The sequence below is a fragment of the Apostichopus japonicus genome, chromosome 20 (assembly GCF_037975245.1).
Source record: "Apostichopus japonicus isolate 1M-3 chromosome 20, ASM3797524v1, whole genome shotgun sequence".
Lineage (NCBI taxonomy): Eukaryota > Metazoa > Echinodermata > Holothuroidea > Aspidochirotida > Stichopodidae > Apostichopus > Apostichopus japonicus.
The window spans coordinates 19,788,052-19,809,844 of NC_092580.1; the positions used below are offsets into that span (position 1 = coordinate 19,788,052).

Sequence of the window (21,793 nt, forward strand, 5' to 3'; positions counted from 1 at the left end):
CCCTCAAATAATCACCCCTCTCCATCCAATGTCAATGTACAGAGCAATAGCGAAACAGTACAGTATCTGGTATACTCAAAATTGAGAATGCCTGAGTAGATTGTCTCACACTAGTTTTATTATAAAATTTATTTTCCTAACAAAAAATTATTGAATGAAGGCACACCTGAGTGTGGGTTAAGTTCTCTGTAGCAACCCTGAATTGCAGTTCAGTCTTTTTGAGGTTCTTCAGGTCTCGATCTCTCTCCCTTACTTTCCTTGCATAGATTTCGTGCTGATTTTTCTTCTCCATTTGCACATGGTTCAGACTGAGATCAAGCGTTGCCCTATTGTGAGAAAACAAAGATGTAATAAGTAATTTAGTTAATATAGTAATATATTTCCATCTCACTGTAGCTTGTATTGCAGCAAGTATACTGAAGTGAGCCAGTTACTCAAATAAGGGCCACAGAATGGGACTGATTGTTGGTCCAATGTGAACCTTCCTTTCTTTTTTTGAGGAGTTGGGAGTTGGGGGAGGGAGGGTGTGGGTGGGTGGGATTGAGAGAGATCAGTGTTTGGTAGCAGATATTCACCAACTTTGCTCATTTTCAATATGTTAGTAATCAGTGGGACCATTGAATGTGTAAAAATACTGTCAACCTAACTAAGATTCATACAGCAGCTTATAAATGTTTTTAAGAACCATTATTGTTTAATCTATTCTTGCCAATTTCTGTTCATATCACAGCCTGTTCATATATCAGTGGTCATTCCAATTCACAAAAATAAAATTGGGATGTGAAAGTCTTGCTGAAAAAGTACTAACGACTTAAAGTACAGTACGAGGAGTGTAACAGCAAACTCAAATTTCTCAAACATTTCCGTGCCCTTTCTATTGGCTCTCTATTTGATTCCTTTCCAGTATGCATCAACAACATTACAAAAGGAGATTCTTCACCTGTCACCGAGATACACTGCTTCTTTGTCCTTCTCATACTCATATTCCTTCATCCTTTGGTCAAATGTCTGCTGCAGTTCACCCAAGGAATTCTGCTTCTTATGTCTTTGCCTCTCCATCTGAAATTTATCTTCGGTCACTTTCTGCTGCTTGCTCACCAACTGCTGGAGAGCGTGTGCAAGTTCTGCATAGCTTTCGTCTTTCTCTCCTCTCTGCTTTTCTAACTCACTATAGAACAAAATTTGACATGACTTTTATTTCTTATGATGGTAACAAGAAAGAGCTCTATTCTAGCATTGTGTTTATTTTGGTCCAACCATCCCCTTATTTCTTTTGTTCATAGAAATGCACATGCAATTGGATATATCCTTAAATTTTAGACGAAACAGTGTTAATAAGGTGAGTTGATCTGAAATTTTGTCTTAAACATTATTCATTTTGTATAATTCCCCTGCCAGTTTACTTGCAAGACCTATGATTACAGTTAAACATAACTCTTATTGTATGTATCCTAAGGAAAATGTATTTCCATGAACAAAAGAACAAATTCCCTTCACATATATTCTCCACAAAGCAAGAACATTTCCTATGACTATTTGCGAGCACAGATGTGGATAATTGGCTGCAACTCACTTCTTATGTTTATTCATTTTATCCATTTCTTTCACTAGTTGACCTGGAAGGGAATGCACTTGAATCAAGTCTTCCTTCAATTTCTCCTGCTGCTCTACCTCCGCCTCTAACTCTTTCAATTCCAGTTCGATCTCTCTGTTCTTAGCTAACAGCTCCTCCCTGAGGTTTTTCCCCTCCAGAGTACGTTGTCCAATCTCCAACTTGAGGTCTTCAATCTGTTTGTTCAGTTCCTTGGTCTTCTTCTCAACTTCCTCCATCTTTGGGAGCCTTTTGTATTCACGTTCCAGCATGCTCTTTTCTTCCTGCAAACTGGAAACAAGAAGAAAGTGCTCTTATTCAAAACTGTTAAAATTCTTTCACAAATAATAAAGGAAAAGCTTCATTACAATGTTCCAGTTTTAATTTACCGACACATATACAAATACCAACTTAGATGTTATTAAGCCAACCACAACGATTTCTCATTTGGCAGTCTGTCACTGTTCTTTTCTTGGTTTTTGTAGGTTAGATCACCAGTTTATTTATATTAAGAAACATTGTCAAAACCATACACATTTCATTAATTTTGTGACGAAACATTGAGGAGAATAACACCAGTGGTATTATAACACCAAACTGTAAAATAAATTTCACAGGCTATAGCCTATAAGAATCCTAATGGCATTCCCATTTTTCATATTTCTCCTATTGTATTTAAAATTTACACATCTCTTGTATGCAACCTTTCCGCTTTTAATTCAACAAGACATAAAAAAAAGCCTTGTAAATACTGAAGAGTTTGTGCATCAGTCCCAAGCTGTAGTTCATTACGTACAGCACCATTGCCTACCCTCTTCTAGTGACAGAAGTACACAATGGAAGGGGCAATGCAGCACTTGATTAGGTTTCTGATCTCAAAATGTCATACCCAAAGAATGAAATGTCCTTCCTTCCAACCACTAATGTCATCCTTGCTACCACCGTGCAAACAGTTTGGGGTTGGGCCTCTTCTAGTCGCATTGGCATAAATAAAGATTCCCACTCACGAGTCTCCAAATTACAAGACCTTGCAAGTTAATATTTGTTGTTTTTCTTAGCAACAATTCAGAGAAACAATTACGTACAAGGGAAAGTTGAAGTCAAGGCAGTTAACAGCAGTTTGACTACGACATAGAGCAATCAGGTACGGTCCCTACAATGTAATGTATACATGCATTCACAAACCTGTCCAATTTGAAATCATTTTGGTAATTTCTTTCCTCCGCTTGGTTGATCTCATTGTTATGTTGCAATAGTGTCATCCTCATCTTTGCAACTTCCGAGTTAGCATTTTCAGGAAAGTTATCAGCATCTTCTAAGTTTGCTCTAAATTTGTCAAGAGTTTGGGTGAGGTGCTTTGCATTTTGAAGTAGTCTGGACTCAGATTCTCTAGTTCTATTGAAAGGACAAAATATTTGAGATATGTTAAACAAATCATTAATTTAAAGTGAGTTTAGATTTAAAGCTTGGGATTGTGGTCTTTCATTTGCCAGTGTACAATTTTAATTAAACAAAAAACATGATAACATGTTTTACATTGCACACTGACGCTACCAATTGTAACATATCAGTCATATTTCATAAGACAGGGTGGAATAAACCTTACTTTGCAAAAGAATTGTTGGCATGTTTATGAGAATAAAGAAACAACTAATGCACTGTCCAAACAAGACCATTACTCATCATGGAAGGGAAACTTAACCAATACACATATCGTGAGCGGCTTGTTAAGAGGGATATTTTAATGCAGCTTTGCACTGGCACTGTTACGTTAAAGTTCACTCCAACACTGTGTTTGTAGCCATAAAAGAAAACAGTTCACAAATACTTAAGTGTGAGGATTTTAAACACTTAATCAGTTTTTACCTATATTTAGTTTTCAACTTACTTGGCCAAGGTTTTGTGTAACTGTGTATACTTTGCTTTTAACAGAGCAACTTTGGTCCCAGTGAGATGACCTTGTTGAAAGAGCTGAAAAGGAAAAGGGGAAAAAATACAATTCATATTAAAGAGTCTAGATAACTAAGTTGACTGAACTGCTGTTTGATCAAAGATATTCCAAGCAACTTTTAATGCCAGCAGTGAGTTTGTGGCTCTAACACAAGTTACAAATATAGCCAAAATGAAATTATTTTAAATATAAGACATATGTTAACATATCTTACCGTGATAAACAGATGAATGAAAATATACACAGAAAATATAAATGAAAGGTTAAAAACAAGAACATATGATTATTAGCAGTTAAGCCTCTTGTAGGCAAGGCTACTATGCAATGCAAGAATGTCCACAGGACTTTACCTACAGCAGATGTAATCGTAGAGGTAATGATTACCAGTTGGTGTGATGTATAGTTCAGGAAAATGAATGTTCTCATGATTGGGTATGGGGAAGTCTGTTTCCCAACAGGCCTGTTTGTGACAATGTAATCGAACTTGGAAACCTTGTTAACAATGCAGTATTACCTCATCAAGGCATTGAAAAGCAGGGCTGGCAGACACTTCCACTTGGCTTTCCTCTTGCAAGATCACCTTTGGTGCCAAAGGTGCAATTGCTGGCTCAAATGGCTCATCATCACTACTCTCTGCTGTGCTCATATCTTCAGACATGATGACCTGTTTTAATGATAAAGTCAAATACTGTGAAACATGATCAATACTCATAATAAACACACAAAGCTGATAGATGATTGGCCTATCGTCGCCAAATTAATCAGCCTGGACGGTGCCGGCAGGATAAGTTTAACCTTAGAGACACATCCATTATGAAATTTGTCACCAGTGAGTATTTTTAACTGAAACTGCTTGCATCACAGTGAATGAACATGTCCACATTCAAGGAGAAGATGTGGCAGTAAAATGTAGTGATCTTGAAATAAACATAAAGATATTGCTAACCCTCTGTTATCACTTTTGACAGCTTTGGTGCATCATACTTTGTGCAATTAATAAAGACTAGTTCTATGATTGAAAGAACAAACTGTTAATACTAAGATTCTTGTGACTGAAATGACAACCTATGAGCACCATTTGATGTGAGGAATCATCCAATAAATGTGCACAGAAGGTACAGATTTCTGCTGTCGCAGAGTTCCTATCCTAATTAAGTTGAAGTGAAGCGTAACATACTGTTGTAAAGTTAAATTCCATTTATCTTTTCAACCCTCTACATTCCATACAGAATAAGATATTGCTTGTTAGACATAGACATGCACATGTAACTGTAAGAAACTTATAAGTTTCAGTTTGCAATTCTTGCTCCCTGTAGACCTTAAATCAGGTCCTAAATGCATTTACTTTATCTGATTGTGCAACATGCACTAAAATTGAGCACTATCTATCCTAAAATATTTAAAACATGTATGATTGTGCACATACCCAGAAAATCACTACAAATCACATAAGAGTCAAGTCAGGAAACGAGACAATCAAACCTTTCTGCTCTTCTGTAGTAGACAGCTTTAATGTGTGTTAAACTTGTATTGACAATCAAAGAGATGCATCACGTTTGTGTGGGAATGAAGCCTGAATAACTGCAATGTCAGTTTCAGCTTGTGTGAAGAATTACGCCAAACAATTTATGGCAGTGATGATGTCACTGACCATTATCCATGACTGTGTTAGTAAGGTCACTTACTTTGGCAAAAATTCAAGATTTGTGGCCTTGGGTTAAACTTGAATTTTACCATAAGATAGCATTGCTTAGCTAGATGTCAATGACTACACATTCACTTGCATGCAGTGTGACAATAATGGAGGAGTAAGGAGGAACCTCATAGGACGAAGTAGATATCTGAGTTCAAACTCCAACAATATTTCACAGCTCTGGTTTCCTGCCATCCGAAGGCCCAGTTCTAACCTCCAGCAATAATAAGCTTCACTGGACAAACAAAATTGGGGCAACTTGCCATACAACAAGCAAATCCGATAAAATTGAAACAAACTGGTGCATTCTTTGACATAGAAGTGTTTCCTCACAGTAGTCTACACAAAAACAATTAACATGGCGCTACGACATTTGTCGACCAAGGCATTATATTATTTATATATTATATATTACATATATATTATATATATATATATATATATATTATATATTTATATATTACTGCGAAGGTGTTACTTTATTACTGGTAACCTACTGGCACAACAGTGCCAAATAACATTTAACACCAACCTTTTTTCTTCAAAATCTCAGCAAGTTAGAGGAAATACACATAGGGCCTAGGCCTATCCTTGAGATGATAAGAATAAAGTTTGACTGTGAGTGGCTGTATTAAACAATTATTTTGCGTCTGTCTTTACAGAAGAGTCCTTAGACAATATTCCACATCCAGGTCAGAGATTCCATGGTAGTAGTCATGAGGAACTTTTCAGTGTTGAAATTACTAGGACATTATTAAGAAAAAGCTTGTGAACCTGAAAGCTGATAAGGCTCCAGGTATCGATAGACTGATATCAACATTGTTAATAGAAATTGCGGAGGAAATTTAGCTCTCCACTAAGTGTCATCTTCAACAAAAGCTTTAAGGACCATCAAGTTCCAGACGATTGGAAAAAAGCTAATGTTTCGCCATTATTCAAAAAAGGATTGCTAAGTGATTCTGCTAATTATCGCCCAGTTAGTCTCACCAGCCAGGTCAGCAAAGTATTCGAGTCAATACTGAAGGATGCCATCGTGGATCATTTAGCTAAATTTAACCTGATTGGGTCTACTCAACATGGATTTAGAAGTGGCCGATCCTGTCTTACGAACTTACTGTTGTTTCTGGAAAGTGTCACAAGCCTTATGGATGAGGACTTACCAGTTGATATACAAAGATTTACAAACAGCACTATAGGCTGAATATTAGAAAGTTCTTTTTTTCACAAAGAGTAATTGACATTTGGAATGGCCTTCCAGCCAGAGCTGTATTAGCGAGCACTGTCAACGTTTTTAAGAGCCAGCTCGACAAATTCCTGAGAAGTAATGTGGGAGCTCATATGAGCCATTGAGGCTCCCTGCTCCGTCATCCTCCGCCTATCATCTGCTGAGAAGTGGAGGGTACAGGTAAATACAGTGTGAAAGACCAATTCAAGGCATAGCCTTGGGACCTAACTTTAATCAAAACTGGACTAGGGCCTTCAGCCTCAAAGCCTGTAATCCATGTACCTAATTTTAATCAACTTACTGTTTAATAAATTTGCAGTGCAAATGGGTATTGACCTAGCTTAGGTCTTATGCTGTTTACACGGACTATGGTTGACAACACCATCTAGCATAGGCTAGGGAAGAAAGAACCATATCGCAGAACTACTACCTGTTCAGCGAATATTAAAATTAATTAAAGCGTTGGCCTTCATACCTTTACCACACATCTTAAATTCGAGCATTGTAGCTTAAAGTATTTTGGCTTATATTACGCCGAAGAAGGTTTTCAAGACAACAAATAGCCTGTATTGATAATGATAATGGTTCGAAATAGGATAGTAAGTAAAAATAAATGATGTTCCTACGTTTGGACCAGGAGACTTATCTTCAATTCATTTCGCGAAAACTTGTTTGCAGCCGATTGATAAATCTAAATCGTTGCTATGGTCACATGAACTTGATTCGTCATACAAGTAATGTGATTGGTTGAAGAACGAGCAGACATACGTAACTGTCCAATTAGGTACCATCTTTGAAACATTGCATTTGCTGCGATTGCCGGTGTGGCAGTAATGAGTGTCCGGGCGTCCGTAGAACACTTATTACTAGGAAATAGTGTCTCATTTGCGTGAATAGTGTCTCAGGGACACTTTCCCTTGCATTCTACGCCACCGTGGAAAGTGTCCGGGTTCTCTTCAAAGAGCTTTAACGTGGTTCTGTTGAGTGACAAACACTTCTGGCCCTATCTACGTTCCCTTATTACTTAAAAGGAGGTAATTTACTAGCGAAGACCAGGTTGACAATGTTATATATCGGTCAGCATGCACCCTCAAAACTCGGTTAAAGTATAACTAATACTTCGAGTGTCGACTGTTGTGGGAAGAGGCGGCAAAATGTTATTATTATCATGGAGACTACACTCCAGAGGGACGCTGTCCGCTCTATTTCGATCGTCGACTGTCAGAAGGCTGCATAATGAATGTAAAATTTATCTTCCGAACTAATTAGTCATGTCTGTCTGACTCTGCTGCTTATCAATCGTTACTACCATTAGGGTAGTTGTTTGGAAGGTCGGAATTTCTAAACGTTGGAGAAAGATCAACCATGTAGGTCGAAGGTAAATGTATTTTAACCGATACGCGTCGGCGATAGTTCCCCGCCATCCGGAGCATGGAGGTCAAATCCGGGGTCAGAGCAGGGAGTTGTTATGGGAAAACTCCCTGGTCAGAGTCAATATATTTTATTCAGTACGCGGGAAATGTGGAAATCTCCCGCTCTACGTTCTAGGTGTGACATGCGTATTTGCATTCTACTGTAAAATGTATACTGCTGTTTACTCAGTGAAGTAAGCCGAATGTGCCGTCTACGTCGTTACATGTCGCAGGCCCAAAATTTCTTAGTAGCTGCATATATGAGTTGAGACCGTTAACTTACTTAGCCCGATCTGATATTACAAGATGACTTCTCCTGACCTGGATACCGATGACGAGTAGGCCTCCATTATCTTTGGAAAATATTTTTCGTCAGGACTGTACCCTGAAAAGTCTACGATAAATCTAGAAAGATCGATAAGGGGAAGATCGAAGAGTTTTAGACTGACGGGAGATGCCGATCTAGTTTACGTCGGCCCACATGGCAACGAAGATTAAAGCTTACAAGAAGGGTTTGGCGGTAAGTGTATTATTTGTTTATTTGTATAAAACTTTTAGGAATTATTTCCACTGAAGAAATGATTCCCTAGATATGCATATAACTTGAACTAAGTGCATTGGCCATTTGGGCCTTGCAGATTATAGGTATATTTTATTATTTGTAATCACCTAAGAGTAGAACTGAAAAGTCTAAACTCTATTAGCGTTAGAGAATATCGTGATGCATTATTAGTCGGCAAGACACGAATAGTATTGGGCTACTATAGGCTAGCCTACTGTAGCATATGAGTAGGACTTCGAGAGTTATAACCCTTTTTGCAAATAATTTGCTTTATTCAAATTTAAGCCACTCCGATTGGCAATCTCTGAAATAAAGCCTACTTGGTATAATTTTTGTTCCTCTGGTAGCTGCCAGAACTCCCAGATCAGCTGTCAGTTACATATCAGCTGTGTATTGTGTACCCATGCTACCATGAGTATACAAGCTTTTAATTTCAATAATGATTATGTGTTTGAAATTGCTAGGTTAAAAAAAAAAAATCTTCAGGATAGGACTTTTCAGATTTTCTGAAAGATATGTCCTGGGATTAGTCCCCTTACTAGTTAAAACACAAGGTAGCAAGGGAGGGGGTGGGGGGTTCCCTGTCTTGTCCATTTGGAGGATCAATTAAATTAATGAGTGTTACTTTATTATCTCTTTCTTTTTAGAGGTTTTCCCATATTTTTTTAATATATTGGTGCCGGGATGTGCACAGACACTGCAGCAGGTCGAATATATGCTATAGGTAATCAGTTGGCCACCTGCCCATCACTTCATTGTCAGAAGGTTAGCTGTGTTGGCTAATAATTTTTAATAAGTTTAATGGGCCTTTCTGCTGGTGATATTTTAATTATGCAAGCATGTACATGGTTATGGTATGAATATTCATTAAACATTCTTCCACAGTAATTAAGGTTGTTAATATATGCACAAAACAATGTTGCAATTAAATTAGTGCAGGTTAAACCATGTAGCTATAAACCTGGGATTATAGCTCCATGGACCAAGTTTATATCATTTATATTAAATTTGCAATGTATTATCACATGTAAAACTGCTTGGTGATATACTGTAGTATTGCTAGAATAGTGACCAGAATGGACCTAAAAAACTAATATAGGCCTAGTGTAATCTCTTTGACAAATTTGAGGGTGGGTGAATAAATTTCTATTCAGGAGGATAGCTGGTTGTTGAGAGAAACAATTGAAAAAAGAGCAAATAAAAATGCACAACAATTTGCTTTCGTTTTATCTCACATGTTATCATGAACTTATTTGACCAAATGATAGGAGTATTTTGGTATAAGACCCTTATTTGAAAGAAAGGGATCTGAGAAGGTGGCTAAATCAATAGAAATATCAGGTTCATTTCAATTTCTGTAAGAGTGACTCCTTGTAGGACACGAGTGGGGACAATTTCACCACCTAAGTATTATTTTCATCTGCATTTCAGCAGGAGGGGCACATGTACACCTGATTTTGATGGCATCTGCAATGGAAGTTGTGTAACATGTTTTTTTTTCAAATACCTATCCTAGCTCATAGGCCTTACATGTTAATGGAATACATATGGACCACCTTATGCGTTCAGCTTATTAATGCTAGGCCTGGGTCGAAAATACTGTTCACAAGCAGCACAGTTATCACTAAATCACTTTGTTTTTTGTCATCTAAAAGCAATATTTGTTTGCATGATTGTAACTGCAAAGTCATTCACCATATGCATATCAAGTTATCAACCGATGCTTAAAGTTTGCATCCCTTTGTTGGCCAGTGCAAGAGTATAAGGAGTATGTGTGGAGATTGTCCAGAGAATGAAAGATCTAGCTCATTCATTTGTTCTTAAAGTTATAATTTACTAAGCATATATTAAAGATGATCATGATGGTGGTACATTCAGTAGACTTAATGACTCGCAGTACTGTCGGGAATTTTCATGTACTGCAGCCATAAACACAAATTTCGCTAAGAACACATTTTGGTATTTTTTTTAGCTGCGTATAATTAAAGCAACAGGAAAACCTTTACATAGGACTTCATAATTATCTGATATGAATTTCAAAATGTAAAGAAAACTGAATTGTGATATGAAGCAAGAATGACACATGAACATAACAGAGTTCAGTAGTTGAATTGTTGTCATAAAGAAGTATCCGAGAAAATGTCCTAAGTACGTACATTCATATGCAGTTCATAACTAAAGTACCAACAGAGCCATAGCCTTTTGTCCAAAATTCATCCCCAATGAACCCATATGCTTATTTCAACATCTATTTAAGTAAATCTTGCTACTTGGTTAATAACCAAGAAGTCTTTCCTTCCATACTGTAACTCTACAGTGTGAATTTCTGTCATTAATATAAAAAATTCTGCAAATTCCCTTCAAAGATTAATTTGTAACATTTCTAAATGCTTACAATATATAGATACCAAAGTATATATATAGGTTGTATCAATGTATGCTTCCTACATCAGTTAGGTGTAACCCTGTCATCTCACTGACAGATTCCAAGGCAATTTTCTGACTAACTATCAATCACTCATCCAGGTACTTATACATCTGTTCCCCCCCCCCCCACCCCACATTCAAAGGTGATGAAAATGGTTACCAGGCCTATGATAGTCCCTAGTGACAATTACCATCTAGATTGTCAGCTAGATCACTGCATGTGACTTGCATCTCACTTCAGAGATTTCCCATTGGACTTCCATATAACAGCTGGGTTTGACAAGTCAGTAAGTAATAGGTTTGGTAATGAAGAAAAAAATTGGTAACAGAGTCTTCCAGTGTGAGTTACAATAAAAAATAAAAAAACAATTGAATGTTTAGCATTTTATAAAACTCAGATATAAATGACTTGAACATCAGTTCGTATGATTAGATTGTGTATGGTTCTGAATGCCATTTTACTTCTTTTTTTAGATGGGTGTGGATATGATTGGACCCCTTCCAGAGACCATCAATGGAAATAAGTACATCATATAAACCCTATGTGACTATTTTTCAAAATGGCCAGAGGCTGTTGCTACATGTACAGAAACAAAACAGCAAAAACTGTTGCAAACTTTCTGTTTGAAACCATGGCCAGGTAAATATCCATCTACTTTTGTTTCTACTTTACATGGAATTACTTATGCAGACCTGCATTTGCACTGTTTTAACTGTGACCCAGAAAGCGGCCAAATGGTTACAGGAATTTATAGAAGTTGTTTCTTAAGTTAATGTCAATGAAATGTTAGTGGGATATGGTCAGTGCTTTTAACTTACTTTTTTTTTTTAAATCAGTGCTGAAATGATTTCCTGATTAAACCATGTAGCCATTCTGCAGATGCCAGTAGTTCATTACATTACTCGTAATCAATACTTTAACAATAGTTATTTAAATGTTTCCATTTATTTAGATTTGGGTGCATGAAAATTGTCATCTCAGACCAGAGAGGAAAATTTGTTAATGCTCTGAACATGTCCCTGTTTGACATGATAGGGGTAGACCTCAGAGAATCCTCTAGCTACCACCCACAGACCAATGGGCTTGATGAAAGATTCAACCAAACTCTGCAAAGGTCACTCATCAAGGTTGTCAATGAAAACCAACATGACTGAGATGAAATGCTGTCTTCAATTCTCATGGGGTACCATACAGCCAAACATGGTTCAATAGGTCATTCACCTTTTGCTGTGATGTTTGGAAGGTTTGTAATAATTTAAACCTGCCATTGCTGAATAGAGATTTACATTTGCTAAGGCCATATACAGAGAAAAAGCAATCAGGGATACGAGAGTTTGGACAAATCTTGCATAGCTACACCGTCCTCTGTACGATAAAATCTAATTTGACACATGCCAGGTCCTGGAAAAAAACGCTAAATAGAGGACCATCAATAACCCAATTTAAGTTACAATATCTAAACAAATAAATATTAACCCTGTATATGGTACACTCTGCAGCAAGTACAAAATATGAACATTCATTAAACTGTAAATGCATGCCCATTAACTTAAAAGATACATGCAATTAATGCCACTGACATTGGTTTTGTTTTTCATATACTATATATTTATCATAATTGACTGGTATGCAAGTTGGACCTATAACAGCACAGAATATATATAAGGGTTTTATATTTGTGCTGGTTTGAGTATGTGATGTGACTCAAATTTCTGGTTCAATGGTGTTAATAGTGAAAATAAAATATATAAAAATTTATTTATTCTTCAGTCAACAAAGTGTTGTGAATAATTGAATGTTAATTTATCTTCATATATCCAGAGAGCCATTGCGACCAGTCGACATGGAAAACTCCATTGTCCAACCAGGAGCTCCTACTACAGACTGCAGCGATGCACAGCGGGAGAGGGTTTTTCAACTCATGTCACAGTCGCGGGACATAATCAAAGGTGTTGTGAGAGAAAATATTGGCAAAGCCCAAGAACGGCAAAAAAAAGAATTTGGATAATAGGCACCAAAAAAGGTAATTATATAATGCTATGTTGTACATTGAAGTTGTAGTTAAATGAATGGCAAAATATGCATTGTATTATGATGTTTACGTATATCTGCTGGATTTTATTTTATTCAGAGCTTCGAAGTTGGTTCCAGTGTTCTCGTACGGAATGCTAGAAAGGATGCCCGAAGAGGAGGGAAGCTCGAAAACTCTTGGCTAATTGGGCCGTATGAAGTGAAGGCTGTGAATGAGAAAGTACTGTACACACTTATTAACAGTACCACAGGCCTTCCTCAGAAGAAGAAATTCAATTCAATTTTACTTAAAGAATTTTGCACAAGTAAGATTTCTTTGCAGTATTTTTTTTGGGGGGGGGGTGGGGAGGAGGAGGATTGGCATGATTCCTCCAGAATTTCCTTAAAAATAATCAGCAACTTAATCAGTTCTGAGTATTTGCTGGCTTATGTGAGGGTAAAGTGCTGTAGCTGTCTTCACACAATAAATCAGTTTTGACTTAATGGCCTAACAAATTAACCATTATTGCCAACAATAATAAAGACGGGAATAAGTTAATTAGAAGAAAACTTCAGTTTCCTGACAATTGTTTTCAGAAATTAAATTTCATTTGTTTTAGTTTTGAGAAGATAATTTTATGTGATGTCAGTTTGAAACTCTGCAATTTAATGTTCAACTTCTGAAGAGCAGCTTTCCTGGCTTTGATAATAATCGTAACCTATTCATTCATGCTGGCGTGTGTGTGCGTGTCTTTGTGAAATTGTCAAATTGTGAAACCTTGTAAACATGGTATCTCAATATTGGAAGCTTGGGCAGATCTCGTACTTGGTAAGATAGTGCATAACAGTGAGTAAAAGAAACTGTTTGATTTTGTCGGAGGTCATAAAGGTCATTTGAAGTCAAAAAATGCCAAACAGTTACCTCACTCCCCTCTAACCTGTCCCTACACTAACGCACCTTCCTAAACATAATATCTCAGAAGCTTGGAACGATCTCATATTTGGTATGTAATTGTACCACATTGAGTACAGAAGCCTAATGTTGTGGGGCGAGGTCATAGGCGTACGGGACCATATTTTAGTTTGGGAGGGCAGAAAGTTTTGTGCCCGAAAGTTCCTGTGACACTATCTAAGCGGAACGCCATCATCGGTTGGCGTGTAGCGTACAAGAAAATTGTTGGCAAAAAAAGCCTCTTAGATTGCCGGAAATGGCACATCTGAGGCCTTGCAAGTTGCATATAAATATTCTTTATTTTATGATCTCACATTTTAGAAATTTACACTTCCCCAAAAATTTGGCAAATTAGAAGAAGTTAGAAAAAAAAATTGATCGCGCAAAAAGCGTGGTAGCCCAGGTGAGCTGTGCTTACGGTGGTGTTACACGGAAATATTCAGGCATCATGATGCTAAATAAAGAAAATCAATGAATTGTCAGGCAAAAATTTGAAAAAGATTTGGGCAAGCTACTGCATATTTATATATATATATATATATATATATATATATATATATATATATATATATATATATACATATATATATATAGTTTCTCCTCTTAGGCTGCCCACATTTTTCAGGACTTTTGCCCGAATTTCTTGTCCTCTGGAAATTTGTTTTTTAAGACTCCCCCCCCCCCCCCAGGCCTATTTTTACAATTCATGGTTAAGTAAGTTTCCAGTGTGCTATGATTGTGTTCTTTGCTTTGATTCAACAGAGATCTGTTTGCAACAGTTTTTCTTCAAGTTCCACGAAGCAGTTGTATGACCAATTGAAGAAACTCAAAAAGTTTGAAGTACAGTAAGTGTTAAATATTTCATTAAAGTGGGATTATATGCACTCCATAATCATGCAGTTATTGATACCAACCTCAGTGGTAAACATTGGCAGTTACAAGCAAAATTTTGTAGTGCTTAAGCAACTCTCAAAATTCAAGCAGAAACAAATATTGATTAATATTAATGATAAAGGTGCTCTACCTGTTACCTATCATCATCGCTCGGCCAAACGCTTTTAGATGTTTCGCTACTTGTTGCAAACTTTTGTCGTGCTATATAGTAATGATATGTATACTTTCAATGGTTAAGCACTGCATTTAAAGGAACTTTTTATTGAAAAATGGGATCCAGTCCTTCTGGTCATATCATTGTTTGTAAGTTTATCGCCCTAAGCCTTGCCTTGTCATGAATTTTACTTTCTGTGATTGAGTGCTTGAACTGTTGGCCCGTCCTGCCAGAAAATTTGAATCTAACACTGACTTACGTCGAGACGTGACCTTAGTGCTGCACATAGGTCACACTTGATCAGATCTCACTCTAAGCTTGGCCTTGATACAATACACAGGAATACGTACAGACTTCAATAGGCTATGAACTTGCCATACTGTATATCTGAATGCTCGCATGCTCAAGGAGGATCAGATCCCACACTTGGGGATTCAAGTTGCTATACTCTGAATAATCGCATGCTTAAGGAGGATCAAGCAGACCCCACAAATGAGGTGATCAACTTACTAGTCTGAATCTCACATGCTCAAGTAGGACGAGACCTACAAGGGCGATCAACTTGCTATAGTTTGCATTCTCGCATGCTCAAGGATGATCAGACCCTACAATTTGGGTGATCAACGTCCTATAGTATAAATTATTGCATGGTTAAGGAGGATCAGACCCACAAGGGCGAACAACACGCTAGTCTGAATATACTCCATACATGTTCACAGTGGATCAGACCCACAATCGGGGGATCAATTTGCTACAGTCTGAATGCTCGCATGCTCATGGAGGATCAGATCTGCATTTGTGGCAATAAACAATATTGCTAGTCTGAATGCTTCACCTTGTTATTACCGAATGCTGCAAGATACATTAATTTTAAGTACCCATTTGTAATGATTGCTGAAATCATGTTTTCACAGTAATATTTACTTTCTATTTAATTTCTGTAACTTTGAAGCAATGCTTACTATTCATGCGTCCTTTTCTGCAGGCTAATACCTCAATGACGTTCTTGTCTCTCATGCTGTGGACCATCTCTACCACCTTGTCACAGGTTGCACCGAAACAGAAGCTGAAGCAGCCTGTAGTCAACTCCGTAAAAGCTTACCAAAGTAATGATCCTGATGCACAATTATCTTTTCAATATGATATGTGGTGTAAACATGCATTTTTTTAGCTTGAATGTGGTTACTTATTAACTTCTCTATTCAGTCAATAATTTTAAACTTTTATGTATAGGTATAGGTTGGTGCCAAGGGTTAGAGCATTTCACCAGGATAGGAAGGGAGGCTATCCAAGCTGAATATGATGAGGTTGTAGATGATCAGGTGTTTGAGTATAACAACCAGTGGTTAAGACAAGAACTTGATAATTTATGATAAAAAGGTTTCTTTCTTTCATGCATATCGTTATTGTTTGTCCCCCACCCCCACTGATAGACAATTCCAGAAAAAAAATCCCGCTTAAAGTTTAAGTATGTTTATATGTGCAAGATAGATTAAAAACAGCAAGCAACAAGAAAAACAAAGCATAAATGCCGTCAGATAGCACTTTTTGGAACCGGCAATAAGTGTCCTTATATTAAGCAATATTTAATTCACACATTCCCTCTGTTCAAACCACACTAGATTGGTTTCAATTCAATTCATAACCCCCCCCCCCCTCTCACACACACACTTCCTCCCCCTCCATGTATATCAAAGGGTCTGTTTTTCTCCCCCTGGCAAGGAGGAAAATGTGCACACAATTAGTATACTGAATAGAATTAGTATTTCTATTATCTTATAATGCATTTAGTAATGGCATTGTAAGGTTGAATCAAGAGCAATGTTCCCAGAGAACTCCAGTCAGAATGATGGTATAAGTAAATCCTGGGATTGTTTTTGTTGATTGTGAAGTTCAAAGGACTCTAAGGTGACAAAATTCTAACAAAAGTCTCACATAACAAGCATATATTTTACCACACGTAGAAAGTAAGTTGTTCTATTGGTAGTTGTAATCTATAAACTCATGTGTCACATCCAGGACAGTAAATGGCAGTTAGTTCGTCTTTCTTCAGGTAAATGGAATTTTTACATTCACCATCTAATTTTTTAAATTCTGTTCTGCTATGCTTTGCTTTGGTCACACGAGTAGGTACTAATTAACAGAAAACTGGCTAAAACAAGCAGAACAATTATCTTTCCAAGATGAGGGAAGCCAGCTCACTTGATATAGCATACATTCATTGTTAGTTCTAAGCATAAACTTAGAGTCGTGACGGTATGGGTTAGAAAAAAATGATTTGTCATATTGCGTCATCTCAATATCAATGCTTAATTTGTTTGCTGATTTAATAAACCTATGCGTTAATACTTGTGTGTGCGGTATGACACCTGGCTTCAAACACGCTATCTCTAGAAGGGAAGCTTGGAAAATGTAAGATTTAGTATGTATGTGAATCATATTGATTATATCCTGTATTTTTTGGGTGGATGTCAAAGGGTAAACAGGGTTCAAGTTGTGAAAACCTTGTAAAAATTATAAGTTCAAGAAAGGAAGCTGAACAGATATCATATTTAGTCTGTAAGTATACCACATGGCTAAAAGAGGCCTTTGTTATTGTGGAGATTAACAGTGGTCAAATTTTGTAAACCTTTAAAACTTGATATCTCAAGATGAGGAAGCTGGAAGAAATCTCATATTTACTGTAGTATGTATCACATTGAGTGAGTACAAGCAGGCTGTCAGTGGTCATTTGTGTCAGCATCTGTCATTGTGAATATACTGTTTGTCACTTCTTGCTGTATTACTAAGATCAAGTGTGTCAGTATGTCCCATTCATATGAAATGATACTCATGTTGGATCATAGAAACCACAGTCTGGTTTATGCATACATGCTACTTGACAGCTGTCCTCATATGCCATTCAAGTATATCAAGACAAGTAACAACAGTGTTGACTGGCCTTGGATGCTCCCCAGTAAAGGATTCAGGTGATTATACTGTTGACTGTGTCAAGACCAAACTTTTAGTGCAAAGAATATTTATTTAATGTCAAAGGAAAAGGTGGGCCAAATATGTAGACAAAAGCAAGAGAAATGTTAACTGGTACCAAGTTGTGTGAATTGTGTACAAATATGATTTTACTAGCTTCAGCTTGCATTTCCCAATTAGCCCTAATTGATTTTTTTTCTTTTCCAACATTTGAACAATAGTCATTGAGATACTTTGACTAACACTAAACAATCTGAGTGTAGTAGAACTGGTTCTCACACAGCCTCCTTTCCCAGTATTTATGTTAAGCCTGATACTTAGTGTGACCAGCAGCATGTCATTTGAAGGTAGTCTGTATAGGCCACAAAGTTGTATTGTGACATCAAGAAGTACATTCCTTGAGGTCTTTATAATCTCCAAATTTTCTCAGACATTTCAAAAGAACATGCAAAAGGACAGAATGTCCCAGTGAGGTAAATTTCCTACAGGTGGTACAAAAACAGTTTAATAATTTTGACCATAGGTGACCATATTTTAGTATCTGGCATATTTGAAGCCAATACATAACTTTCAGCTGATTTTTGTTGAAAATAATTGATATAGCTTAGAGGCCTTTATGCCCATTAACAATACATAGTAGCAACAAACGTTTCTGGTGTTTATCAATACCAGTTGTGCATGGTGAGATATTCGTTTGGAAATACCTTCTAATGAATAATGCACTGCCTGACTGTGCAGGCAATATATCATGATTCGATGGTTGACATGCCATGAACACACGAAAACACCCTATACAAACCCTCTGCTCCTATACCATATGATTTTATATTGCTTCCCAAGTACCATTTCCAACCAGCTAGGCATTGCCCAATCTTAAAATATATCACATGAAAAGGAATTCGCAAGTATTTTCACCATAGTTAACATTCACAGCCTGTCGATAATTGGATTAACAATAGTCTACCTTTAATTGATTGCCTGACCAACAAATACTGCTAGGCTACAACTGTGGACGCCAAAGCATGGTTTACTTTGATTTATGTAACCTTTTTTTCCCATGTGAATGTCATTTTGTCTTGAGATCCCCAAGATTTCAAAAGTTACTAGATGTGAGGCTATCTGTTATTGTCAATGGTTGTCAAGCATTAGTATTAAAAGTAGAAGGGAAATTGGATGATTTTTATAAAACAAAGTATTTGAAACAGCTTGTACTAAAAATAAAGAAACAGATACATTTGTTCTATGTCACAATAGACGTAGGATGTTGCACGAGTCTTGCAGCACTTTTGTCATTTTTTAGAAATGTATTTATCTTATGCAGCAGAGAACATGAAGGAGAATTAAATTTGCAATAAATTTTAAATTAAATTGATATTTCCATTCATTTGTGTCTGTCCAAATAGTATCATGCAAGAAATCATTAATGACCATATATTTCAGCCGTTCATCATGTAGAGAAATTGGTCTTAAGTTCCCCTATAAATCCTGCCATTAAGAAATGCAATTAAGATGAAAGGCATACTCCAAAGAAGCCTTGCTGTCCTGATGCTTTTGCACTACGTTTCCATACAGAAGAGCTTGTAGGACACATTTATCCGTGCTATTCTCTCATCCTGTCCGCGCGGACAGAAAAGCACCACACACGGACGTTTTTTCCTAGTTAATAGTGTCCGTCCGGACAGATAATACTGTCCGCCGGACACAATTCCCCCCGAGAAAGTTGTCCTACGGACACAATTCCCGTGGAATAGTGTCCGTGAGACGCCCGGACACTATTCCCTGTCACACCGGTATGCGCAATTTTCCTGTATAGCCTCTCGCATATACGATTGAAGTGTGTGTGTCTGTTCAAACCTCATTTCTTTCAAGAATAGGGAAATTCGCAATAATCCATCCCAAAAATCGGGACCTAACACACAAGATGGGCGCCAGTACTGAACTAAAATTGATATAACGATGTACACGAAAAAATACAGAAACATTTTTGGGTCAAAAAGTAATTGTCTAGCCTGGTGAAATGTACGGAAAACTAATGCGGCCATGCCAAAAAATATATAAACCACGATTATATATACAAGACAACATTTTTAAAACGTCAATTTTTTTCCTTGTTAGTGTTTTTTTTTTCGTTGTAAATATTTTGTCTTGTTTATATATCCGTGGTTTACATATTTTTGGGGCATGGTCGCATTAGCTTTCCGTAGAAATTGCAACGGGGAAGGTGTAAACTACCGGACTTCTAATAACTATTGTAATTTAGTTTGGCCTACGTCTATATCTCCAAACTTCTGCCGGGGCTGATCTGAAGCGGTGCAGGCCACAAAAAAAAGGGATACTGATTGATAGCCATAGGCGTAGGAGGCGGGGGGGGGGGGCTGCCCCCAATCAATATTTTTGGTGAAAAATTCGGGCAATATGCTGAGAATTTTTCGGGCACCTACTGAAAGTAAAATACTTTGCAATGTGTTATTCAAAGGTTAAACTTATATTATTATTATCATTGTATATTGTATCGACTACCCCAAGAATTATAACCAATACGACGAATGATTGTATGTTATTGGCATGCGATGTAATAACCGTTGCATGCCTATATGATATGCACCCTAAGATGTTGAACGCGCGCGGAGCGTACGACAAATTTAGGTTATATTTTTTTCGGGCAAGTCCAGTGGCGTCGGAAGGTTCTTTTGAGTGGGGGGGGGGCTGAAGGCTGATGACCGGCATATGGGAGGGGTCTAAGGTAGGGGGTCTCCGGGGGCGGAATGATACTTCCGCCCCCATATTTTTCACTGGGGGCTAGCGCCCCAGCCCCCCGGTTCCTACGCCCTTAGGCAAGTGGTTATAGCCCCCCCCCCCCAAATCAAACTGGACTCCTACGCCTATGTTGATACTGTAGCATATCTAAAAGATGTTCTCCTACTGCATTTTGGCATTAACCTGCCATCAGATTTAGTGTAAGTCAATGTAGCATCATTGTGGTGCGAAACCTACACTATAGGTTACATAACACACAAATTTATACATATTCGATTTAATACGCGTATACATTCGAATTAAAACGACCAAACAAATCCGACTTCTGATTGAGTAATATATCAGAGTATTTATTCGATATAATACGCGTATATATTCCAATTAATACCAGTATATGATATGTTATATTTGTCCCACACGGCCTACCGCAAGTGATCACAATAAACAGTAGGGCCTACTAGATAAGCACTGTGAACTCTGTTGTGAAAGACGCAGATCATACAAAGGTCACAGGGAATTCCCCTACTCTGTGCGGATTACATCACTGAACACACAGGAAAAGAAGAGTTACGCAATGTCATAGAATTGGGACTTTCCGTCATGTCGCAGCTGTCTGTATGTATTGTGACGTTTATAGTTGCATATCATTTGCTGTTATATTCTACAGTGGTCATATCAATATGATCTAGGCATAATTAGATCTGTTGTTGAATAGCCAAGAAAAGCAGCAAAACCATGGATTAATGCTGTAGAAGGATGTCTCGTTAGTGATCTGTTCCTCTCACCAAGTTGCTCAGTGATGGCCACAATTTAATAAGATGCAGAAGATTGTAATGATTATGCATGACATTTTGGCGAAAGGATCTACACCGCCAGTGGCAATAACATTGGATGAACATCTTTCCATTAGTAGCAGTGGTACTCATAATACTTTGGAGACAGATCGAAGAAAGCTTTGTACGATAACTAATATGTTTTTCCATTAATGACAATGCAATCGCACAGTACCATTAACAGTTCCAGTGCCTCTGGAGAAGAAGTTTCTCTCATAAAGGATGTTTTCAGAAAAATATTGGAACAACATCTGACTCTGGAGCCTGCATTATTGGCAAAACTTGTTGCTGATGAAGTACTAACTTGTGGTAAATATAACAATATGTCAAAAATAGTTCTACCTGTTGATAAATATTAGTA

At 37.3% G+C, this 21,793-nt stretch overlaps 2 protein-coding genes and 1 long non-coding RNA gene across 9 annotated transcripts in view; 2 read left to right on the forward strand and 1 right to left on the reverse strand.

Moving 5' to 3' along the window:
* LOC139960999 (coiled-coil domain-containing protein 146-like) overlaps positions 1 to 21,793 on the reverse strand; it is a 29,307-nt gene that overhangs the window by 7,178 nt on the left and 336 nt on the right. Inside the window, exons 1-7 of one of the 2 annotated variants that reach the window (XM_071959768.1) lie at positions 7,087 to 7,226; positions 4,057 to 4,206; positions 3,480 to 3,562; positions 2,777 to 2,986; positions 1,574 to 1,882; positions 941 to 1,168; positions 167 to 326 (exon numbers count right to left, since the gene is read on the reverse strand). In XM_071959768.1, coding sequence (XP_071815869.1) covers positions 167 to 326; positions 941 to 1,168; positions 1,574 to 1,882; positions 2,777 to 2,986; positions 3,480 to 3,562; positions 4,057 to 4,200 — 1,134 coding nt within the window. In that variant the 5' untranslated portion in view covers positions 4,201 to 4,206; positions 7,087 to 7,226. Of the gene's footprint in view, positions 1 to 166; positions 327 to 940; positions 1,169 to 1,573; positions 1,883 to 2,776; positions 2,987 to 3,479; positions 3,563 to 4,056; positions 4,207 to 7,086; positions 7,227 to 21,793 lie in introns of those variants that run through there. The other variant, XM_071959769.1, reaches the window with a different exon arrangement.
* LOC139961003 (uncharacterized) lies at positions 7,277 to 19,210 on the forward strand. 3 transcript variants are annotated; one of them, XR_011790677.1, is made up of 7 exons: positions 7,277 to 8,392; positions 11,336 to 11,501; positions 11,815 to 12,105; positions 12,684 to 12,885; positions 12,994 to 13,198; positions 14,587 to 14,669; positions 15,858 to 19,210. It is a non-coding gene; the product is annotated as an uncharacterized lncRNA (long non-coding RNA). The 3 variants fall into 3 exon arrangements; XR_011790676.1 differs by lacking the exon at positions 7,277 to 8,392 and adding an exon at positions 8,399 to 9,199; XR_011790678.1 differs by lacking the exon at positions 7,277 to 8,392 and adding an exon at positions 8,399 to 9,158.
* The window catches only part of LOC139960997 (ATP-dependent RNA helicase DHX58-like), a 33,280-nt gene continuing 32,714 nt past the window's right edge, over positions 21,228 to 21,793 (forward strand). For 2 of the 4 annotated variants that reach the window (XM_071959762.1, XM_071959765.1), the window contains exon 1: positions 21,240 to 21,741. In XM_071959762.1, coding sequence (XP_071815863.1) covers positions 21,585 to 21,741 — 157 coding nt within the window. In that variant the 5' untranslated portion in view covers positions 21,240 to 21,584. Of the gene's footprint in view, positions 21,742 to 21,793 lie in introns of all 4 variants that reach the window. The other 2 variants (XM_071959763.1, XM_071959764.1) reach the window with 2 other exon arrangements.